General features: G+C 42.4%; 1 protein-coding gene across 3 annotated transcripts in view; it reads right to left on the bottom strand.

The window, feature by feature from the left end:
* Khdrbs3 (KH RNA binding domain containing, signal transduction associated 3) overlaps positions 1-22,950 on the bottom strand; it is a 170,813-nt gene that overhangs the window by 58,571 nt on the left and 89,292 nt on the right. For all 3 annotated transcript variants that reach the window (XR_005089628.1, XM_028875996.2, XM_028875999.2), the window contains exons 5-6: positions 18,164-18,303; positions 13,996-14,191 (exon numbers count right to left, since the gene is read on the bottom strand). Coding sequence is in view for 2 of the 3 variants with exons in the window: in XM_028875996.2 (XP_028731829.1) it covers positions 13,996-14,191; positions 18,164-18,303 (336 nt within the window). In the remaining variant the exon portion in view is untranslated. The remainder of the gene's footprint in view (positions 1-13,995; positions 14,192-18,163; positions 18,304-22,950) is intronic.

The following is a 22,950-nucleotide window of genomic DNA, read 5'->3' as shown; positions in this document are numbered from 1 at the left end:
TCTCCCCTACATCACCTAGATGGTTCCTTTTTATCTCCCAGTTAGTCATTATGCTAAGCAAAATAAGTCAGATTCAGGAGGACACAAATACTGTATATTTTCTCTTACACGTGAAAGGTAGATTTAAAATGATATGAGTGTGCATATAAGTTTATCTTTATATGTGTGTGCAGAGGTCAGAGACCTAAAAGGGAGATCATGAGAGAGAAGGAAGAAGCCCTGCAAGAAGTGACATAGGGGTGATAACTAAGTGCATGGAGAAGACAGTGGGAGCAGGGAGCAAACCAGGGCATGGGCTCATCTCCATAGAGCAAGCAATGTAGCAACATCTGTTGAGTGAGTGAACAAAAGAACAAATTCATGACCAGCTCACAGGAAATACAATCAACGTTTCCTTGAGATGAATGCACGTCAAGGCAACACTACAGAAGAGGGCAAGCACAGGACTTATTAAAATGTTGAAAATCTTGATCTCATATTGCATTTATACCATTTTTGGCGAGCACTCAGATTCCTACTCTCTGCCTTGAGCAAATGACCACCTTTGGAAGTCTATTCTATTTCTGAAAGCTAGAATGACGTTATTGAAAACTGGGCAAATGCACACAGAGCTTGCTTTTTCATCAGGCATACACCTGCGGGTTCTGCTTAGACACAGCTCTGGGACAAGGAACCCCTAGGTGACAAGAGACTGCAGCAAGGGACATGTGCTCTGTCTGACACAGGTGGAGATGCTTCCTGTACCACTCCCACGGTGGCACATGTCCAGATAGCCAGAACATTACAGTGTTAAAGCCATCTTCGAGGACAGAGGAAACAAGCTGGCCCACTAGTTTTATTTCTGTCACAAGTAAAATCAAGCATAAGATTTAAACCTGGGGAAACCATTTTAAATTGAGAGAATTTAAAAGAGTGATTAAAAAAAATACTGCTTCAATGTGGCATCATTTTCAAAGGAGATAATTATATTATGAATACTTCATGTTAACTAGGGTGACAACTGGCCATTTTGCGATGTGAGGAGTTTCCATACAGATACAGTGTGAAAAGCTTCAGCAAATTTAAGGCTTACAATGATTATGTTGAGTTTATAAAACAAATAATAAAGACTTTTAAAAATTTGTTTTAGCTGGGACTTGGGGAAATATATAAATATCCTTGGCAATGGAGCTTCAACAGTATCTTTAATGACAACGAACATATGAGCTGAGTGGTTTTGTAAGTGAAGACACAGGCTGCAATACTACTAATCCTCAATAAAAGCCTTCCCACATGATCTGCATCAAATATGATATATGTAACCCTGGGATGTCATGGGGAGCCACTCACCTTCCGGCTATAAGAGCCTCACAAGGTTGCTCCGACCAGGCTTTGGGAATGTGACAGCCACATTCCGAATTCACCTGTGGCACTGGGTGTGGTACATACCCATGGGGATCTCACTAACCTCTCAGAACCTCAACTTGGTAATCTGCAAAGTGGGAATCAAAACACAGCTCCCACTACTTTCAATGGTGGTGTAAGATTAACCAAGAAAAAGAAGCAGATGAAAGTGTTTGGCCCAGTACTTTCCCCAAAGCTGGTTCTGTTTCATTTAAAGCCCTATCCTTTTAACTCTCGAACTACTGAGTCAGAGAAAAATCAAAGCTATCCAAGTATGACTTCTGTAGAAGAAGATAAACTCTGAACACCTTGCCCAAGATACAAGGTCTGCATTTCTACTCTGCAAATGCTATGACGTAACTAAAGAACTGAACGCCAAGATTAACTGTGGCTCTGTACAGATCCCGGTACAGCCTTTAGAGACATGCATGTCAGTCACTAATAGAATGTCTCCCACCCATGTTGTACCTAACAGAAATAGAAGTACATTGGCTGGGTTTTCTAAGGTACTTAAAACACAGAACAGAGAAATAGTGAGACAGTTAAGCTAGGAATCTTACAAGCAAGCGAAAGATAAAACTGTAAGTAGGAAAAATTTCAATGTTAAACTAGAAATAGTCCAATGACAGGAAAGAGGGGAAACCATTTCACTGAGTGTGTACTAATGTGGCATCATGCTAAGGCCTCACTGTTGGTAACAGGGTCTCACTAGATAGCTCAGGCTGCCCTCATGCTTGTGATCCTCCTGCCTCAGCCTCTCCACTGCAGTTACATGTATGTACGATTAAGCTGGGTATGCTAACATTTCTCTACTGATTGTGAACACACATGATATGCCTAGAACTGTTGGAAAACTTAGTGAACAGAAACAAACACCTCTTTCACCATGAAGTTGAGACTCTTGCATCAAAGAAGGCAACTGTCTTGGCTCCCATGGGAGAACTACATTCTGGACTCTAATTCAAAGGCTACTAGCCACTTCACCATGGCATATTGGAACTTTGATCCTCCCAAGCTCGGATTTCTTTGAAGATCCCATCAGCCTCTCTGCTACCCCCTCCATAGGATTTGACACATGTCTATAGCTGCCTCTCTCAAACAGGGTTCCAGACAATGTGATGCCGGATATCCTAAGGTACCAACTGGACATAAAATCAGCTGCGCTCCTGTGTATCTGGACTGATACTCACCATGGAGCATCTTTGAGACAATTATCACACCGATAATTATATTCTGTGATTTAAAGGATGAAGTGCTGGCTGAGAAAAGGATAGTACCAGAGAAAATAAGCCACAGTACAAGTCTACTGTCCAGACTTTCATTTTTCTCTAGGCTGGTGAACGAGTAACTAACTCTTCTCCCCCACATCTTTCTTTCTCTTTTGCTTTTTCACTTTTTATGGGTCTAACTGTCCTCCTTTGCTTGCTGTTTTTGTGTCACCTTTTATACTTACAGGAACATGGCTAGGGAACAGAGTCTTGCTAATACCCAGTACTTATTTCTGGCTCTGCCTGCCAGTGTGCCCGCAACCTCCCAAGAACAAGAGCTTAATTCCTTCTCCCAGTGCCTGGCACTAAGTGAGCATCTAAGGAATACTTTTGGAATGAATACATGGCTGCCAGAGACGGAGTTCATGGATCAGCTCATTCTTCCAAGTGTGCTCTCATCTGAGTCATGGCTGGCCAAGAGGTATGCCCAGTGATGTGAGTACTACAGAGACAGGGAAAGGGCTGCTGGGCCACCAACACGGGGGCTGAGCTGTAAGCACCCAGCTCACAGTTGTTAGAATTTTCCTAGGGTAGTTTTCAGAGCTCACTGAGAACCCCTCAGATTACTACCCAGTCCTACAGATTGATCACTGAGAACCCCTCAGATCACTACCCAGTCCTACAGACTGATCACTGAGAACAACTCAGACACTACCCAGTCCTACACCTTGATCACTGAGAATCTCTCAGATCACTACCCAGCCCTACAGACTGGTCACTGAGAACCCCTCAGATCACTACCCAGTCCTACACCTTGATCACTGAAAACCCCTCAGATCACTACCCAGTCCTATAGATTGATCACTGAGAACCCCTCAGATCACTACCCATTCCTACAGATTGATCACTGAGAATCTCTCAGATCACTACCCAGTCCTACAGATTGATCACTGAGAGCCCCTCAGACACTACCCAGTCCTACAGATTGATCACTGAGAACCCCTCAGACACTACCCAGTCCTACACCCTGATCACTGAGAATCTCTCAGATCACTACCGAGTCCTACAGATTGAAGGACGATAGGCTGTTCTGCTTCAGATGGCAATATTAGGTCTATCTGTTAGATTCTCTTAATTCACAAGATGATAAAATCTTTGAACTTTGTATTCAAGAGCAAAGTGAGTCATAAAACAAAAATCCTAAGTACTCAGCTTAGAGACTGGCATTGTGGAGGCTCAGGAGGGAAGAACACCTAGATCAAGAAATGGAACACCTACAGTTCCTAGAACAACCTTCATGTCGTTTTGCAATTGCTATCCGTTCCCCAAACCACTATCACGATTTTCAACACAACCTGAGAGTTTTAGCTGGTTCTGAGTTTTATGCAAATAGAGTCAGAATAGCTACTATTTGGGGCCATGTTTCTTTCATTCAGTCTTATGTTTGTGGGATTCATTCACACTGCTGTACATAGCAATGACTGGTTTCTCCCCCACGGCTTTAAAATACTGTTCTGTATGATCTGGCTAAAGGTTGTTTAGCTATTCTACCTGGGTGGGCAATCTTCAGATTTTTTTTTTGTTGTTGTTGTTGTTTTGTTTTGTTTTTTGTTTTTCGAGACAGGGTTTCTCTGTGTAGTTTTGCGCCTTTCCTGGAACTCGCTTTGTAGACCAGGCTGGCCTTGAACTCACAGAGATCCACCTGCCTCTGCCTCCGAGTGCTGGGATTGAAGGTGTGCACCACCACCGGCCGGCTTCATATTGTTTTTGCCTGTGGGTCTCCCACTGAGCTTCCTGGTGTAGTCCCTTGTGTATTGCTTCCGGGAGCCACTCAGACTTACCATGAGGTCCCGGAGGGGAGCAGGACAGTGCTGTAACCAGTGTAGAAACTTTTTCCAAAGTACATGCACAGATTTGTACTCCCACAGCAGTGAAGCGCACACCTGCCATGCTGAATCCCAGCTAAACCTGAAACCATTTTTTCCCTGTTTGTCACTGGTTGGTATGACTTGTATTGGTGTTCTTCCTGAAAGATGAGGCTCCACTGGTAAACGTAACTGGACTTCTGAGTCAATAACAACAGAAGTACCTAGGTGTTGCATCTTAAGGGGCAGACACAACCCTGAGTCTTTTCCACATGACAACCTAACTAATCTTCACAGCGTCCCCAGGTGTTAAATGCTACTATTTCTATTTGTAGATGAGGGACTGAGGCAGGAGGTGTGAATCCAGCTAGCTGGGTTTCCTGCTTTGCCACCCTGTCTACTCCTGAGCCTTTCATGAGCTATCGCCAGATTGGGGATGTAGTTAAATTTTATTTTTTTAAAATATTCACATTCAAGTGCAATAGCTCTGAAGTATCTTTTGCCTACATCCTGTTGTGTACCTGACACTCGATCTAAAAATAAACTACATAGCATAAAAACTCTTCTATGAGGATAAAGATGGTGACAAACCTCAACAGTGACACACTGCCACCAAACTCCTACTAGTCTGTGGTGCACGCCCCTCTCTGTGTTTGGGAGTTTCCAGGGAAATCCCTTGCGGCTACCTCAGGCTACCCCATCTCAGTGCTACCAGTTCCCTTCTTGAGGGTAATGCTACTTCCTCTAGAAACCTCCTGTCTTTGGTCCTCTCTCTCTATTCTTTGCACACAAGTTAGTTATGAATATTGTTATCCGGAAAGTCAACTGTGTTCTGTCTCTGTATCAAGAAATCAAACACCGAGTCTTTCCTAAACACTGAGCCCTGATGATAAAAAGGGGCCACAGTATCTACCATCAATAATACGTCTACACAAGAGACTGAGCACCCAAAGGAAGCAGGGTTGTAAGCACATGAAGATGGGGATAAGTACCTGCCGGAGGACACCAGGCACTCTGCCGGCCAATCTGACACTAACAGAAAGAAGGGTTGGTCGCAACTGAAAGCAGCTATGAAGGAGATAAAAGAAAAGCTGTCTGCCCTACCCATCTTGCCTAGACTCATATGTTTAACGTGTGGAATTATTTTATATAATTTTCCATTCCTAAAATAAGTCAGCCACTCAAGCAGTTTAGGAAAAGGATTACCTTGTGAGGCTCCTGACAGATATTTCAAGCAAACTGCATATTGTTGCTCTTCACTCTTATTTCTGGTATAGTAAATTTAAGAAATTATAGAACATTTGTGCTTTTTGTCTAAATAAAGGTGTCCCTGGACTTTTTAAATCATGGTTTTAAAAATGTATTTTCATAAATAATCTTATTGAAATCTGCACTGTTTTAATTAAAATGTTCACTTAATTGAAGCAGTTAGGGATCAACATCACGTCAACATTACGTCAGCAGTGGCTGTACTGGGGAATTGAGCTGCCAGCAAAGCCCTCTTCCGCACAAGATTCTAAAAATCTGTCAGGATCAAAACTGCAGGTAAAGCCACGGGTGTTGGCATACTCCTTCAATCCAGGCATTCAGGAGGCAGAGAAGAGCAGATCTCTGAGTTCAAGGCCAGCCTGGTCTACATAGTAAGACCCTGTCTCACAAACAAGCAAACAAACAATGAAACAAAAACATCGACAACAAAATAAAACAACAACAAAAACTCAAAGCCGCCAGGTAAGCCTGAATGAGAGCATTCTTCCTTTTTGACTCTGCACACAGAAACTATGCCAAGGAGTGACAGTAACCTTCAAACACATGCCTGGCTTTCCCTAATGGCCTCCCTGATGTTCCTGCAGTGGGATTTCAAAAGAGAATTTGCACAATGGAGGAAGTGGTAAAGTGCTCCCAAGTGACAGGTGAGAATATCATTTTTCTTCAAATTGGCTTCCATCTAGAACAGCCTTAATGGGCTATACAGCAAGAGAACAGGGCAAGTGGAGTGTCTGCTAAAAGAACCTGGGGTCTGGGCCTCTGTTTCTACTCAAAAGCATCCCCGACTCTTCAAATAGGTTTGAGCCACAGCTGACATCCTGTGAGGAAATACTCCCCGAAGTGGCGAGGCAAGGCTTACCTAATACGCCAAGCTTCACCGTCACCAAGTAAATGGCGGCCGCCTTTTCTCTTATTCAAAGCAGCTCAGAGCACAATGATTCACTAATCTGAATCAGTGACAAGGGCGTACTGCTCTACGGTACTGTGGTCATTCACAAATGAAGTAACTTCAGGTACCACCAACCCATTCATCTAAATACAACAAACGAGTAAAGAAGTCTTCCTGCCCCCCAGAGCCAAAGATGACTTTACACAAGATCAGTATCATCTCTAGCAAGTGAGCGGGCCAGAGGGCAGCTGCTAGGACAAAAGGTGCACAGCCATTTACGCTTCAATGGACACGTGACGATTTTGCCTCTAGCCCTGTTTTTGTAGTCTTTTGCTCTTTTTTTTTTTTTTTTTTTTTTTTTTTAATTTCTTCCAGCCTATAGCATTATGTAAGTGAGAATAATGGAAGCAAAAGCTTTAGTTCAGGCACCAGAGAATTGGACCCCAATCCTAGCTCATTCCCTCTTGGTAGTCATTGTGGCCTTGGCTGGGTACTGATCTAAGGCTTGGCGAGCACTGTCCTCCCTTTCCAGACAAGGCACAGGCAGAAGTGCTCTCTGAGTTGCACACACAATCGTGCAGGTGAAACTAACAACAGCATGCTCACTGCTCTCTCAAATCCCTGTGGAGCACTCAGATGCCTGTGTGCTAACTCCGGGGGATCTGAAAGGAAGGTACAGGGGTTAGGAGCCTTCGCTGTCTCTTTATAGAGCACAACCTCCCCTTGGCATTTACCAAGTAGGCAAGCCGACACCATACAAGGCAATTTCAGGACAGTCTCCTACTCTGTTTAATAAGCACGCTAGGGCTGGATAATAGAAACACACCCAAGACCTGCTGAAGGAAAGGCCTTCATTATTCTTACCAACTTGTAGGGCTACAGTCAGAATGTCCCCCAAGCTGAGGCAGGAGATTCATGTCTCAGCTCAGCGTTACACATGGAGTGATGGTACTTTATTAAGACAGCAGGAGATACTACCTAGGTGTCAAAGCTCAATCAATCATAATTAAATAAGTCAGAGAATAAGAATAATATGATAGCCTTTCAAAGACAACTTAAGTTTATGCATCATGAAGGAGAGCAAGTGCATATTTTCAGTTAATTTGACTTTTGAAAGCCATTTCTGGGGACAGCAAGATGGCTGTGAGAAAGGCACTCACTGCCAAGCTTGACAACCTAAGCTTGGATCCACACAGTGCAAGGAGAGAACCGATTCCTGAAAACTGTCCTCTGACCTGCTGACACACACAACTGTACACGGACACACACAAACTAAACAATTTTTTCAAAACTATTTGAATGCTCCGAACACCCAAGCCACTCAGTTTTAGTTGCTTCTACCATCACTAAAACATTTATTTTTTATATTCTGTCACTTTCTCTTCAAAATCAGAATTTCTACTTGATGACATTAGTTTCTTATTCTTGACTTGTTAGAAGAAGTTAGGTTTAATGGAAAATGCTCTATTATGGAATCCTCAAGCTGGGCCAAGCTATACACATGCAGACTGGCTGCAGATCTGCCAGCTACAGTTCATCATCAGCATCTGCAGACTGAGAAGCACCTCATTCCCAGAAAGGCTAAATAACACAGATAAGACCAAAACAGATGTGCATCCCAAAGGACAGTGAAAAGCCCCTTACCCTCTTGGAATAACAGATTCCTCATTAAATGGCACTAGTATTCAATATTTCTTAGCTCACCCTGTGAACCATCTAATGTTGGCTAAAACTGGCTTAAGATACCCAATTTTACTTCATTAGGAAGGTGGTTAAATATGTGAATACATGGCCACAACTTGACAACATAGTAATGGCCAAGGTAGCCACCTCCTATACCCTTAGGTGACATCTACAACTGTCAGGCCCCGTGAAAGACTCCTGCAAATGGAGATAAAATCAAGGGAAGAAAGGAACTCACAGTCTAAGGAAAACAAACCCAAGAAAGAGCAGAGGGAGTGAAATGCTAAGTGGCCGAGGGTACACAGCAATTGAAACATGAACTTGGGAGCCCACTGTTCTGGAAGAAACTCTAAGTAAGAATGCAGTGGTTCTCAACCACCCTAACACGGTGCCCCTTGAATACAGCTCCTCACGTTGTGGTGACCCCCAACCCTAAAACTATTTCGTTGCTATTTCATAACTGTAATTTTGCTACTGTTATGAATTATCATGTATATATCTGACATGCAGGATATCCGAAATGCAACCCCCAAAGGGTCACAACCTACAGGCTGGGAACCACCACACCATAGGATACATAAATTAAATTCTCAGTTACATAATTATTTGGGTATGGGTATACGAAATAAGTTGGTGTCACTGGGAGAAAGGAACTTCTTGTTCTCCAGAAAAAGAGATGTGGGGCTACTGTAATTATGGCTAATTTTGCAACCCTAAAGTAGAGAGCAAGACCCTGATGCAAAGCCCTCGATGATTAAAAACACATCCATCATCTGTTTTCTGCAGTTTGGGAAAAAAAATAGAGATAGTGAATTACTTTGCTTTCCTGGATTATTTGTTAAAGAAAAGTCTAATCAAGGGGAGGCTTTGGGTTGACCATAGCTAGCCAGCCCTACCCATGGCTCTTGCATGTGTCACCCAGGCTCTCAGGAATGGTAATCCCAGTCACATATACATCCAGCAAACATTCTTCTGGTTGACTGAGTCAAAGAATCCTTTGTGATTGAAACTATTGATGAAAGCACTGGACTCGGAGGCATTACCAGAGGATGCAATTCCCCACTCACCGAGGGAAAAATCCATCCACTTTCAACAGGACAGTCCTATACATCCTCAGCATTCCATATTCCTCAATTGAGTTCATTAGATAGCAAAACCAATGATAACACGCCCATTAATTGTGTCTTTCTTATGCCTTTCTTATGTATGAGAATGCTTTTCTATTTTAGGATACTATGAAGAAGAAGAAGATGGACTGTCTCAAGCATGCAGACAGGCTTCTCAACAAAGCATCAAGCATGCCAGGATTTAAAACAAACAAATACACATACAACAGGATGCTTCCTCTGGGCTTGGTTTAAATAAGCAACTGTATGATACTCTGCCCCCATATTTACTCTAGAAATAATCACTTCAAACAGTAAGTATTAAATCGATTTTTAAAAAGTAAACAGGGCTGGTTAAATATAATCAAACAAGGTGATGGAAATAAAATTTTTGTCACTGAATATTTGTTAAGGACTTTTAACATTCTTATTCATTGTAGTGCCAGGAATCAAATCCAAGGCAGCATGCATGCTATGCAAAGAAGCTAAGTCTCCAGCCCTAAGGACACCTTTAGAATTTATATTTCTGAATTGTAGAAGGACACTTCTCAGAGATAGGAATAGTCTGATGTCCTTAAACAGTGAAAAGGCTGTTTTTTTATTTACTTATTTTAAGTTATTGGTTTGTTTTCATCCTTATCACCATCCATTCTTCCTAGTAGTTCTCCATTTTCATTTACCAACTTAGGGTGTCATAAAATAGGTAAGAACCGAATAGAAAGGAATGGAAGCTGCATTTAATCAAGTCAGTGGTAACCTCCATAAAGGAACGTTACCTTGTTCAGTAGGGCTGTTTAGCCAGGAAATTCTTAAACAGTGTGCCAGAAACTGCCAATGGCTAAAGAAAAACTAACGAGGACAGGGTTTCTCTTCATGAAAGCTAGTGATCTCTGAGGCAGGTAAATACAGATGCTTGTACTGCACAGCTCAATGCAAATTCCTGAGACACAGCAGGATGCTGCCATTGGCAACTTTCTAAAACTTGGCCTTCTTCAACACAGGCATCCTACCACGCCCATCCATTTAGTAGGCACTGACTAAGGTATAGGCCGGTGTCAGCCGGACATGGCACCACCAGGGGCTGGAAATGAGAAAGTGAGTAGAGAGGGGGGAAGCCCCTTCCCTCAGAGTTTAGAATCTGGTCTATGGCTACTCCACTTCAAGGGAACAAACAGTTCGGCTGTGCCAAGAAGACAAGTCTTTCTACTTGCTCTGAGATGAACAACTACTTTTTGTATTATTCAAGGCCCTCAGATCTGAAATTCAGTATTTTGTAGTATGCCTATCCTATTGAAAGAAAGAAAGAAAAAGAAAGAAAGAAAGAAAGAAAGAAAGAAAGAAAGAAAGAAAGAAAGAAAGAAAGAAAATGATGAAGAATAGGGGCAGTTTCTTTCTTTTCTTTTTTCTTTTTTTTTTTTTTTGTTTTTGTTTTTTTGTAATACACCTTGCACATGCAATGATGAACGCTAAACACTGACTAGCCATCAGGATTTCAAACTGTTAAGATGTCTAGACACATGCCAGAGACTACCAAACTGTATTCCTGTGACTTGAAGAGGGATATTTTCAGTTGCGTCAAGAGAGCAGCTGGATGCGGTTAAGAGCGAACAGTTGAGAAGCTGCTAATGGCGAGCTACGAGAAGAGAGGGGAGGAGGCCTTCTCTCCTTCCTGCACCAGCCAACAGTGATGTCCGAGTTACAGTATACAGCCGCTGCCGAGCCTTTTTACATTAACTGTGTCAAGGGATTACAAAAAGCTAGGCTAAGTGGGGAAAATCCTTCAGCTTGGCTATTAATCTGAAAAGGTATTTCAATGACTAACAGATGTGAAATTAAGTGATCACATTTGTAGTCTGAACTCTTCACAGTAGGAGTCGCTTGGGGAAGGTGTGTACCTATGACGGTGTTCTGTTTCCTGCGTCCTGCTATTACTCCTACAGTGGCCTGGAAAGCCTGCATACACAGAGTTGGAGTTGATGCCTTCCCGGCAAATGAAACAATATGGAAAGTGGCCATCAGTAAGCTGAACGCAACGCTAGGGTGTGGGTATAGTCCAAACAGCACTGGCCCCATGTGCAAATCACAGCTTTAAGAGCCTTGGAGAGAGCCAGGTGTGAGTGTGGGACACAATAAATAATGAAGTATTCTTTTTCCTTCAGAATGCTCCAATCTTTGCTCCTGAAAATGAATCAAGGAATATTTTGCAGGACTGCCATGGCAGTTGAGACCCAACAGAGTAAATTCATTCTGCACAATATTTATCTGTCAATTCACTAATTTGATTGGCTCGATTATTTTCTCATTATCAAAAATTGAACAAAATTCAGAGCTACAGGCAACCAACACCCCTTCCCCCGCCCCACCCCTTGCATTTGAACCAAAAATAAGGATCCATTTGTTTTTATTTTCCTCCACTGGGCAAGAACTGAATTTATTCAACTAATTTTTAGGCTCGTCAGCATACACACACTGAGACAGAGAATGTGGATGTGGCTCACACAGAAGGCTCTCAAGCAGTCCTTATTGACTGTAAGATAAATGAGGAGATGGAAAAGTGACAGTAACTTTCTAAACATGTAGGTATGAAACCAGCAAATGTTAACTTGCCTAACTCATTCCAAATGGATGATGAAATGAATTCCTGTGGTGATATATTTGTAAACTAAGAAATAAAGTTTGCCTGAAGATCAGAGGACAGAGCCAGCCACAGAGTTAACCATAGAGGTCAGGCAGTCATGGCACACACCTTTAACCCTTACACTCAAAAGGCAGACTCAGAGATCCCTCTGTATTTCTGTGAGTTCAAGGCCACACTGGGCTACACGAGATTAATACAGTCTAAAGAGAAAAGAGTCAGGCAGTGGTGGCACACATCATTAACTCCAGCACTTGGGATCACATACCTTTAATGCCAGCACTAGGAAGGTTGAGACAGGAGTGATATGGCTGGGCAGAGAAAGGAATATAAGGCATGAGGAGACAGGAACTGGCTCTTTCAGGCTGAGGAGCTGGGTGAGGTAAGAGGTGTTGGTTGTGGCTTGTTCTACTTCTCTGATCTTTCAGCTTTCACCCTGATTATCTGGCTCCAGGTTTTTATTATAAAACCATCAGGATTCATACAACAAATTCCATGATCCAATTTCCCACAACCCCCGCCTAGCAATTTCGAGACCATGATTCAGCTGCGTTGGACTAAGAGCAGCCAAGGTTAGCCGGGGGGAATAAAGTGACTCGTGGCATGTACCTACAAGGGCTTCAAGAGCACTCCTTCTCTTTGTTGTCCCTACTCCTTTAGGAAGAGTCAGCATCTGTGGAAGAACTCCAGGCACGGCCATCACTGTCAGTTTCACAAGAACATAACGAAACGGGAAAACAAGCTATTTTAAGGGATGAGGAAAGAGAAAAGGGCCACATCCTTCCACAACGGCACAGTGGAACAGAGACTCCGCTATGGGATGATGGCATTGTTGAGTATAAATCACAGGACTCTCTGCTAAGTCAGAGGAGCCAAACAAACACTGCCCATGCCGGTCCTACCACGTTTAGTGTAGGTGGGAAAAGTATGGTAACAATAGCTGTAATGCTCAAGAGCTCAGCAGCTCGGGAACTGCCCCCAGGAGTTCCTACAGCAATAGCTGACCGACACAGAAGCAGAAAATGGAGACAGATGATATGGCAAGAGTAGTGTGGGCCAAACCCAAGGCATGAGCCTGGTCTAGAAGCAGAAGACGACAGCATTCATGGCATTGCAGTGAAGTTCAGCATGTGCAAGTCCAAACAGCTACAGATGAAACGAAAGAGGATTTTAGTGACTCTGGGGTAACTGTAACCTTCTAGAAACTGTGCAAAGAGGTGCTCAGTATCTCCATAAAGCAGGAGAGTAAGAGCCATTAGTGCTGGTATCTTATCCCTGTCACTACTGCCTCTGACAACTGTCTGTGGCCCCCTCAGTACCCACAGTCACTGGCTGGAAACATCCATCTACTGACTTCTCATTTTCTCCATCTGTGATAAGCCAGGAAGCTATACCAAGAATCCCAAGGGTTGGTGTTCTAAATTAGGTCCTTCCCTTCTGTCCGACTTCTACAGTTGTATTTCCTCCTCTTACCTTAACTACAAACACTATCTGAGAATTAATGAATTGAAGGAAAACTAACTGATGCAAAAATGTAGAATTTTAATTTTGTTGACTGAAAAGAACTTCCACTACAAATCTATACTTTACTAAACAGATTAAACTAAAGTGACACATATAAAGGTGACACTATTTTGGTATACTTAGGCAATCACTTTTCAAGTGACTGACTTAGTCAGAGGTAACCTGAAATAGCATATGAAAGAATGCTCTAGTCAACTCATGGAAGAGCTTATCAGCAATCTCCTCTACCCTGTCTTGCATTCCCCACAGATGAATTCTGCCTTAGTTTCAAGCTGCCTGGCAAAATGGAGCATATACTTTTGAATTTCTATGCTAAGCGACTTTCACGTTCACTAACTATTTGCTAAGCTGAGGAGGGGAACCAGAGAACATGACCATGACACAATATCTGAACTGGATCACTTTGATCACCAAGGCTGCCACCTTTACTTACATACTCTCCATAGGTCTCCTGTGTTGGGGGTGGCGGTGGAGGTCTGTATCCAGTTGGGGGGACACCTCTTGCTCTGGGAGTGAGAAGTCCTCTTCCCCGGCTCACTGGCCCTCGGGTGGAAAGGACTCCTCGAGGAGTCGGTGTCCCACGTGGTACCCCAACTGCGACAGGCCTGGCTGTGACTCCTCCTCTTCCCCTGAAAGCAAGAGAGTCAAATTAGCAGGATCTGTCATATTTTCTAACGTGTTATTCTTCACACACATTGATATCTCAGACAAATCACTGTTCCATACTTCTGTAAAATATAATAAGGACAACACAGACAAATAAATCACAGCAAACAAACGTGTCTCTGGGCAGCTAGCACATTACAATGTGGGAATATCCAAGGCAGACTTAATTTCTTCACTGTGGTCACAGTGGGAAGTTCTGACCTCTGGGAGGCCATGTGAATGATGCCATTCCAGAATGACAGCAAGTGTGATTCCAATGCCTGAGTGGGCCCAATCTTGTTCATCTATGGACAAGAAATCTGAGACTTGGAGAGATCTTAAAATTGCCTGCAAACACGCAGAGCAAAGACGGGATTCAAAATGTATGTCACAGATCCACCCCCCACCCACACACAATAGGCTTAAAGGAACAGCAGCAGGCATCCATGAGGGGTCTGCAACTTCCAGGTCAGCCCTCCACAGCAACCTGCAAATGTGAAGTAAAAGCCTGAAAAACTAAGATGTGCTGCCTGGAGTGCACACTCCCCGTCCATCTGTGCTGCTCTCCAAGTCTCTCCTCTGGGGTCTCCTGGATCACAGCTGGGGTCAGGCAGCACACAGGAAGACTATGAGTAAAGAATAAGCTTAGTTCTTTTCTTTGCAATGAAAACGGAAAACTTTTATTACAATGTTATTACTGGGTGATATAACTTCAGATCCTTATCATGAAATGGTAATGGTGAGGTAATGCTCGAAATCAATTTGTTCTACTCTGAGATTCCAAGTAGATCCACAAGGCACACACCCTGGAAACTTACTCACACAATTAGGTAACAAATAATGTGAACAAGAGAGAGTTTTAGGTGGTCACTGCTAAGAGATTACCAATATGCCTTCTACTAGGGTCATGGAGGCTTTTATGAATTTACCATGCTAATGGGGAATAAAAAAGGAAGATATAGATATGATAAATTCAGTTTGATAGACACAAGTAACTAAGACACCATGATAAGAACAAGTGTCTGGGGAAGCTACCCAAAGATCCTGTAATACCATTAAAATTATACTGCAGCACAGGAAGTTTTTAAAAAACGGTTTGTAGCTTTTGGAACATGGTCTCACAATTAGTCCTGGCTGGCATAGAACCTACTATATAGACGAGCCTGGCTTCTTGATCTCATGTGAGAACTAGATAGTGCTAGGCACCAGGGACTGTGCTCTCTGTAGCTTTGTATCGTGACTTCTCTCACGTTTACACATTGTGTATCCAGTACCTAGGCTTTCCTCATCACTTGCCATCAAGAAAACTCAAGATAAATTTGAGTCTCAACATCAACAGGGAATAGCTTTAACTAATCATGTTTCACATGTGCAGAGGAAAGGATTTCTCCAACTATTATATTCGAGAATAAAGAAAGCACCTCTCTTGTTTATCTCTTGGTAACATTTCCACCTTCATGGAAAGAGCCCCAAATTATAATTATAATTGTAAATTTAAGGAATACTAAGTTTTCACACACTGACACTGGGCATGCTCCATCATGAAACTCTCCAGTCAGTGGAGACCCATTTGGAGCTACCATTTGACCATGTGATATGTAAGAGCTATTAGGTAACATGATGAATTTGGTTATATACTTGTACACATATAATAAATACCAGAACATGTGCTTTTGTGTAGTAAATTTACTTGCATAAGGTTATGTATCTGTCATTGAAATGAACATTTATAGACTTATATTCCAATATGGTGATACCTATTTCTGTACCCACAGGTGGTCAGGCATTACTAATGATGACATTATTAGTAATTAAATGATGGCTAGTTGCAGGAATCCATTAGATGTGGTCCATGTACACTTGCATAAACTATAGAGAACAGAACTTTCTACACACTTAGTGTACACTGCTGTGTACGTTCTGCTTTTACAGGACAGGTGGCATAATAGCTTGTTTATATCACTGTTACCATGGTTTCACATCACTAGGCTATAGGAATTTGTTTTAGCTGCATTATAATCTAGTAAGACCAATCTCACATGTTGCAGGACAGCATCTAGCTACCTATATCACTAAAAGAAAGCCTGACAGCATGGGAATGTCCATTCTGGGAGGCTGTTTCTTGTCTGTCCATATATTTCAGTCTACAAAGGGAAGTCTATATCTGCAAGAGTGTAACACTCAGCCCAAAACACAAGACCTGTCCCCCATACATGGCAACAGACAGCAGAAAGTGGTAATGTACAGACATGACAAGTTGGAAGACTTTCAAAAATATCTACTGAACATTCTGTTTTACATGTGACATAGTTTGGGGAAACATGTAAGCTGCCATCACATGAAGATAAAACTAGCATAGCAAGCGTGGTAGGCTGAATAATGTCATGCCAACCACTATTCTGCTGTCTCGATCATGAGAACCTCTGCAGGTCATGTTAATTATGTGAAAAGGGCTGACAGAGTCCTCAGATGGAATGATGGCATCAGATCACCTAAGCAGGCCGTCCATACAGTTGTACACTCTTTATAAGAGGGAGAGGGAAGAGGGAGACGGTGTGAAGATGGATGGAGGAATGAGTGATGGGCCACAGATCATAAAACCCTGCAGTCACCAGGAACAGCAGTGACAAGGAAAGGATTTACTCCTTGCTAAAATCTCACCCTCGGCTTAATGACACTGAATTTGGACATCTGGCTTCTGTTTCTGTGAGAAACAAAAACAAAAACAAGAAAATTCTACCTAAAAGATCCCAGATTTGTGGCAATTAGTCATGGCAGCTACAAGTAATTACTTCAAACAAGACAAAAAGTGGAAATGAACATTCCTGTTCACTGAGTATCCACACAGTGACTCACAAACTTATCCACAGCAACCCTCAGCTCATTCTTTTTTTCCTGGAGAAACCGAGGTGCCTATGCCCAAGCCTGGTCTGTAACACAGTAGTACAAATAGCTACTGGCCAGCACACTCAAAGGAAGTAACTTTCACTCCTGAAATAAACTTAGAGATATAAAATGAATGCTATTTTAAATTCCATCACATAGTGTATCTGAAAAATAAATGTCTACATAGTTGCCAGCTTAACAGAAAAGTTGGAATTAGTAGCTGGGGTTGGTGGTGTAGGCTGTCATCCCAGAACTCAGGTGACACAGGAAATCACTGTTTCCAAAAACACCTTCATAACAAAAAGTTTTATCTCTTTTCTCCCCTGATTTTTGGTTTGGTTTGGTTTGGTTTGGTTTTTCAAGACAGGGTTTCTATGTGTAGTTTTGGTGCCCATCCTGGATTTCGCTTTGTAGACTAGGCTGGCCTCAAACTCACAGAGATCCGCTTGGCTCTGCCTCCTGAGCGCTGGGATTAAAGGTGTGCACCACCACCACCCGGCTTCTCCCCTGATTTTAAGACAGCCATCTCAGATTTTTTTTTTGATTTCCTTGAATCATTTTTCCCCCTATTATACACTAACCATCCGTTCAGAGGCAGAAATAAAAACTCTGAGTCCACATGCTAGCTCAGTAGTTTTCAGCAGCTCCAGGTCGTGGAGAGTGGACACAAAGGCAGAGGCATTCACAGGGCCTCTCGGGACCTGACACTATGGTCAGCACTGGTGGAGAGCAGGCTAGTATGGAGCAGTCAGTACATGCACAGGGTATCCTCTCATGGTACCAATGCTACATACTGACTTAAAAACAAGCTCCATCTCAGGGAAATGTAGAATCCATGCTGGGAAGAATAATAGCATGCCAACAACTACCAGGTAGGAAGTAGTACAGGATGTATGTAAGCACAGGTTCAACTTGCTCACACCAAAGTCAGTCTCCTGACCATGACATCACAATGTCTGAATGCAGGTTTGGACAGATATACTGACACCTATTTCCATCTACTAATGACAGCAACGTTCAAACTGTTGCCATGGCAAGTCAACCTAAAACAAAAAAGTAATTATACCAACCTGGTTATTGCTGGTGTTGTTACACCTCTTGTACGCAAAGTGGATTTCCCTCGAACCACAGGGACATCCGCATTTTCTGAACCTCCATTCAAATATGTTAATTCCTGGAGCTGTGCTTGCCTGATTTCATCATTATAATCCTGCACAGGAAAGATATTGAAAATATAAAAGCACTTAGAATATAAAGTAAGCATTTTTTAAAGAAAATGAGGTCAGGAAAGCAGTTAAAATACAAATTTATTGAAATAAAATGAATTTTTAAAATAGAAAACCACAGGTTTTTGGCCCCCTGACTAAAATAATAGGTAAGCCAATGTCTCTCCCTTTCTTATACATAATTTCCAGTTGAGATATGTGTAATGATACAAGGCCACATAGCTGTGACTTGGACATTGCTAATCACAGCTCCATTCATTCATTAACTACTGAGTATCTACATATCACCGAGGAACAGAAAAGCCCAAGGGAGCTGGTCACAGCACATCCATGTCACACAAAGTGCAATGAACATATGCATACACGCATGCTTAACTTTTTTCACACTTATAAACTCCAGGATCCCTGCCTAAGGAATAGTCCCACACACAGTAGGTGGGTCTTCCCACCTCAGTGAACTAAGATTATGACAATAATCCTAGCACAGACATGTTCAGAAGCCCATATCAGCAGAAATTCTAAATGATCACTAACCATTACACTGCACAAACAAGGAAATTCCAGATTTATATTCTGATTAAGTAATCTGATTCCTGCAGATTTGTATTTTTTTCACAAGCCAGCAATGTCCACACATTAAACTCTGAAACTGAGACTCCATCCTGCTTTCTTCTTCTCTGTGACCCTCCGCAATTCCATTTGGTAATCAACAAAGATACAGAATAAATAGATTAAACTGTTTCATCGCGGCTTTGTAACAGTTACAAAGAGAAAAGTCTAACTTAGCTGTCTAGCAGCCAAAGGATCTTCTTTACAGGAGGGCCCATCTGAGGAAGAGAGACCATGTCATCAGAGGGGTGGCTCAAAGTTCCACACAGAAGGAGATAAAAAAGACTCAGAGTATTTAATTCCAGTTAACAGAGACACTAGCTAAGCAATGGGGCCATTGAGTTCAAGACCAGCCTAGGTTATACTACACGGTGAGTTCCAAGACAGCCTGGAATACAAGTAAGAGTATCACAAAAATGAATAAATAAATAATAAACAAAAAAGGCACAATATGAACAAATTATAAAGACAATAAGGGGTCTTAAACAGAAAGCAAAAACCAAATCATGTAAAGCCATGTGTCACTTTAAAGGTAACTTTAAAGAATTAGACTGAAGGTTGCTGAGACAATTTAGCAATTTTTAGGGAGTAAACAACACATTTAGGTTTATGTTCTGGAGAGGACAAAACAAACTTTCACACTGTAAAGGAGGCAGAAGAATGAGAAAGCTGCAGGGTGTCAGGTGAGTGCAGCCACACGAAGTCTGTGTTGCTTTACAGTGTCACAGCCCAGGGGGAAGTCTGGGGACTGGCTAACAGGAAGGCCACCCTTTGACCAGATGGGATAGAGGGAGAAGGTGGACACGGGATTCAATTCAGCGAGATAAAGAGTGAAAGACAATTAAAAGCCAAAGTGAAGGAAGGAGCGTCTCCTGATATTCGGCTACAGAAAGGCACTCACATGTTATAGAATATTATTTTAAGGTGTGTTACTTTTGTTCATGCTGCATTTGTTTAACTCTGTGAAGCTGTGTTAGTGTGCCTGACTAAAACACCTGATGATCTAATAAGAAGCCGAACACCCAGTAGTGAGGCAGGGGAAAGGGTGGGTAGGGCTGGAAGGCAGAGAGGATGAATAGAAGGAGAAACCTGAGAGAAGGAGGAGCAAGAGAAGGAGGAGGACTCTGAGGGCCAGTTACACAGCAAGCCACGGAGTAGGAGTAAGGTTTACAGAAGAGAACAGGAAAAGCCCAGAGGCAAAAGGTAGTCAGGATAAGTTAAGAAAAGCTGGCAAGCAGCAAGCCAAGCTAACGCCGGGCTTTCATAATTGAAAAAAGAGCAGAAACAACCAACCACACTCACTGACACAAGGTTTCACATGTTCAGAGGCACCAGGGGGACTTCCAACTGGAAAACTATGAGCACATGTCAGTGTGGACAGGGAATTGAGGTGTGTCCTGACGTATTTATAACCTGAATTAAAAATCTGAAACAAACAGTGCATTTACAACTAAAACCATGTCTTCCTGGCTTTCCCTAAGTATCAAGCAAAAAAAACTGGCAGGTACTGTGGAATAAGAGGAATCCCTTGAGCACTGTCAAGAAGAGAGCTGCAACAGACCCTCGGAAGGAAGGGGCACACTGGGAATGGAAACCACTGCTGCTGGCAGACGGGAGGGCTACACACAGGTCCTCTCCCAGGCCTAGCTGTGCCCCACTGCGGTCATCTGCATCTTCCCATTGTTCTGAACCGTCTAAAATAAGACTGCTAATACCTTATCAGCCATTTTACCAGCTAAAAACGTGTGAAGGTTAATAAACAATTTGCAAAGCACATTCTAAATAAAATGTGCTAGAAAGATGCTAATACTTGCCCTGTGGAAAGTTGTTGGGAGGTGTGATAGTTGTAGATGGCTAAAAATAGATTTGAGTTAAAAGATTGTGGCTGAAGTGCTGTTTAGACATCAGTAAAAGTCTGGAAAGTCAAGTTAAAATCTTACTGCCCTAAGAAAGATGAGATGTTTATAGTACCGGCCACTTTAAATATCAGTTTTGCAAAACTATTTGAAAATACACAGATACTAAATGACTGGGTGTATGGCCATGTGTTAAGGCAATTTAGGAAAGATTTAGTTCGTTTACACTTGTAATATCAGATGGGCAGGTGTGATACAGCATAGGTACAACTAAGTCATCCATGATGGTTTATGGACTCACAACTCTCCAGGAGAAAAATAAAACTATTGAAACATCTACACTTTTTTTTTTTTTTTTTTTTTTTTTTTTTTTTTTTTTTTTTTTTTTTCGAGACAGTTTTCTGCGTAGTTTGCCTTTCTGAGCTCACTTGTAGCCAGCTGGCTCGAATTACAGAGATCCTGCTCTCTCCGAGTGCTGGATTAAGCTCCCCACCCCGCTAAACATCTACATTTATCAGTCTTCTCTCTCTCTCTCTCTCTCTCTCTCTCTCTCTCTCTTTGTGTGTGTGTGTGTGTGTTCTGTCTGTCTGTCTCTGTCTCTCTCTGTCTCTGTCTCTCTCTCTCTGTCTCTCTCTCCCTCACACACATCTCTCCCCACCACAACTCTGTGTGTGTGTGTGTATGCACATGCATGTACACTCATATGTGTACATGACTTTTCTACCTAGTGAATTTAGTCTGTCATGTGAGCCTGGAGAATGTGGGAAAAATTCTTAAGTGACTCATTAAAAGTAATGCCAAAGCACTGACTGGTGGACTGCCTCAGAGGATAAACTCAGGAATGATGACCCAAGTTCAATCTCTGGTACCCCAACATGGTGGAAGGAGAGAACTGACTCTTACAAGTTGTCCTATGACATTCACAAGCTAAAGCATGCACACGCACACTTTAAAAAAGAAAAAGAAAAATCGTAACAGTAAAAAGTAACATTGGAATTCAGTGTCTCCTCTGACAAAAAAAAATTACTATTCATAATTATTTGCTAAAATACCACAGTATTTATGTTCAAGGTTTTCCTGGGATCAGTGCTGACACTGTAACTATAGAAAATACCTTTAACTCTCATTATTTGAAGACCAGCTAAATAAACTCTGGAATGTGTACAAAATATTACGCAGATGCAAAAAAATAGCATCATGAAACTTCACATATGCTCACAGGAACAAGTGTACAAAATCACATAAATTGTAAGAAACAAAAAATAATGAGCAGAGATGGTATATTCTGGATAACTGAGGAGAGTGTCTTTGTGAAGAACAACGAAAGGAAAGTTGTTCAAAGACACCATCTAAGGAGTCTGAGTCTGAGGATGGATTCAAGTCTTATAATAAAATGAAAATAGAGTAAAATCCCTCCTGAAAAATTACTAAATTGTAGAGTCTGTGGTGCTCTTGCCTGGGATGCCATCCCTCCTCCTCTTTGGCCCGAGTATGAAAAACCCATGGCTCTGTGGAAGAGACGCTTCACTTATTCCGGAATAAAGGGTGAAGCACCCATACCAGCAGCAACATGTCCACTGCAGTAAAAATGCCAACAGGAAATGAGTGAGGAAGAACAACCAGTCAGCAAGCCTGATACCTCAACCTCCAGAGAGGCAAGCGACACACTGGCTCACGAGAGAGGAACGAAGTGGGGCTCTGAAGTGGGCCAGGCAAGACCTTGATCAGCTGCCATGCACACCTGCCTGACAGTGAGTCTGTGCAGGGGAGACACCAAGGAATGCCAGCGGGAAGGAATGAGATGCAAGGCAGATGTGAAAACGGCCACTTTGGACTCCATGCTGTACAGCAACAGGGAAATCATATTACCCAGGGCTCTGAGCACGCAGCTCTGGGCCAGCCACTGGTGACAACTGAGCCATGTGGACACAGCATGCTCTCTCCTAGAAGGACAGGAAACAATAAAAGCAAGAGAGGAAGACATAAACACACCTAGAAAGCATGAAGGGCACAGAGCCTGTGGATTATAAGAGAAATGGAAGCCAGAACACCAGCAAGAGCAGCTTCCTTGGAATCGAGGTACACAAAATTCAGATTTGCTTCAGTATGTTATCCACACTCTAGCATGTTCAAATACAAATAAAAAAGAGACAAGCAGAAAAAAAT

Source organism: Peromyscus leucopus, chromosome 20, assembly GCF_004664715.2.
Source record: "Peromyscus leucopus breed LL Stock chromosome 20, UCI_PerLeu_2.1, whole genome shotgun sequence".
Lineage (NCBI taxonomy): Eukaryota > Metazoa > Chordata > Mammalia > Rodentia > Cricetidae > Peromyscus > Peromyscus leucopus.
This window is presented reverse-complemented; position numbering and strand designations above follow the sequence as displayed.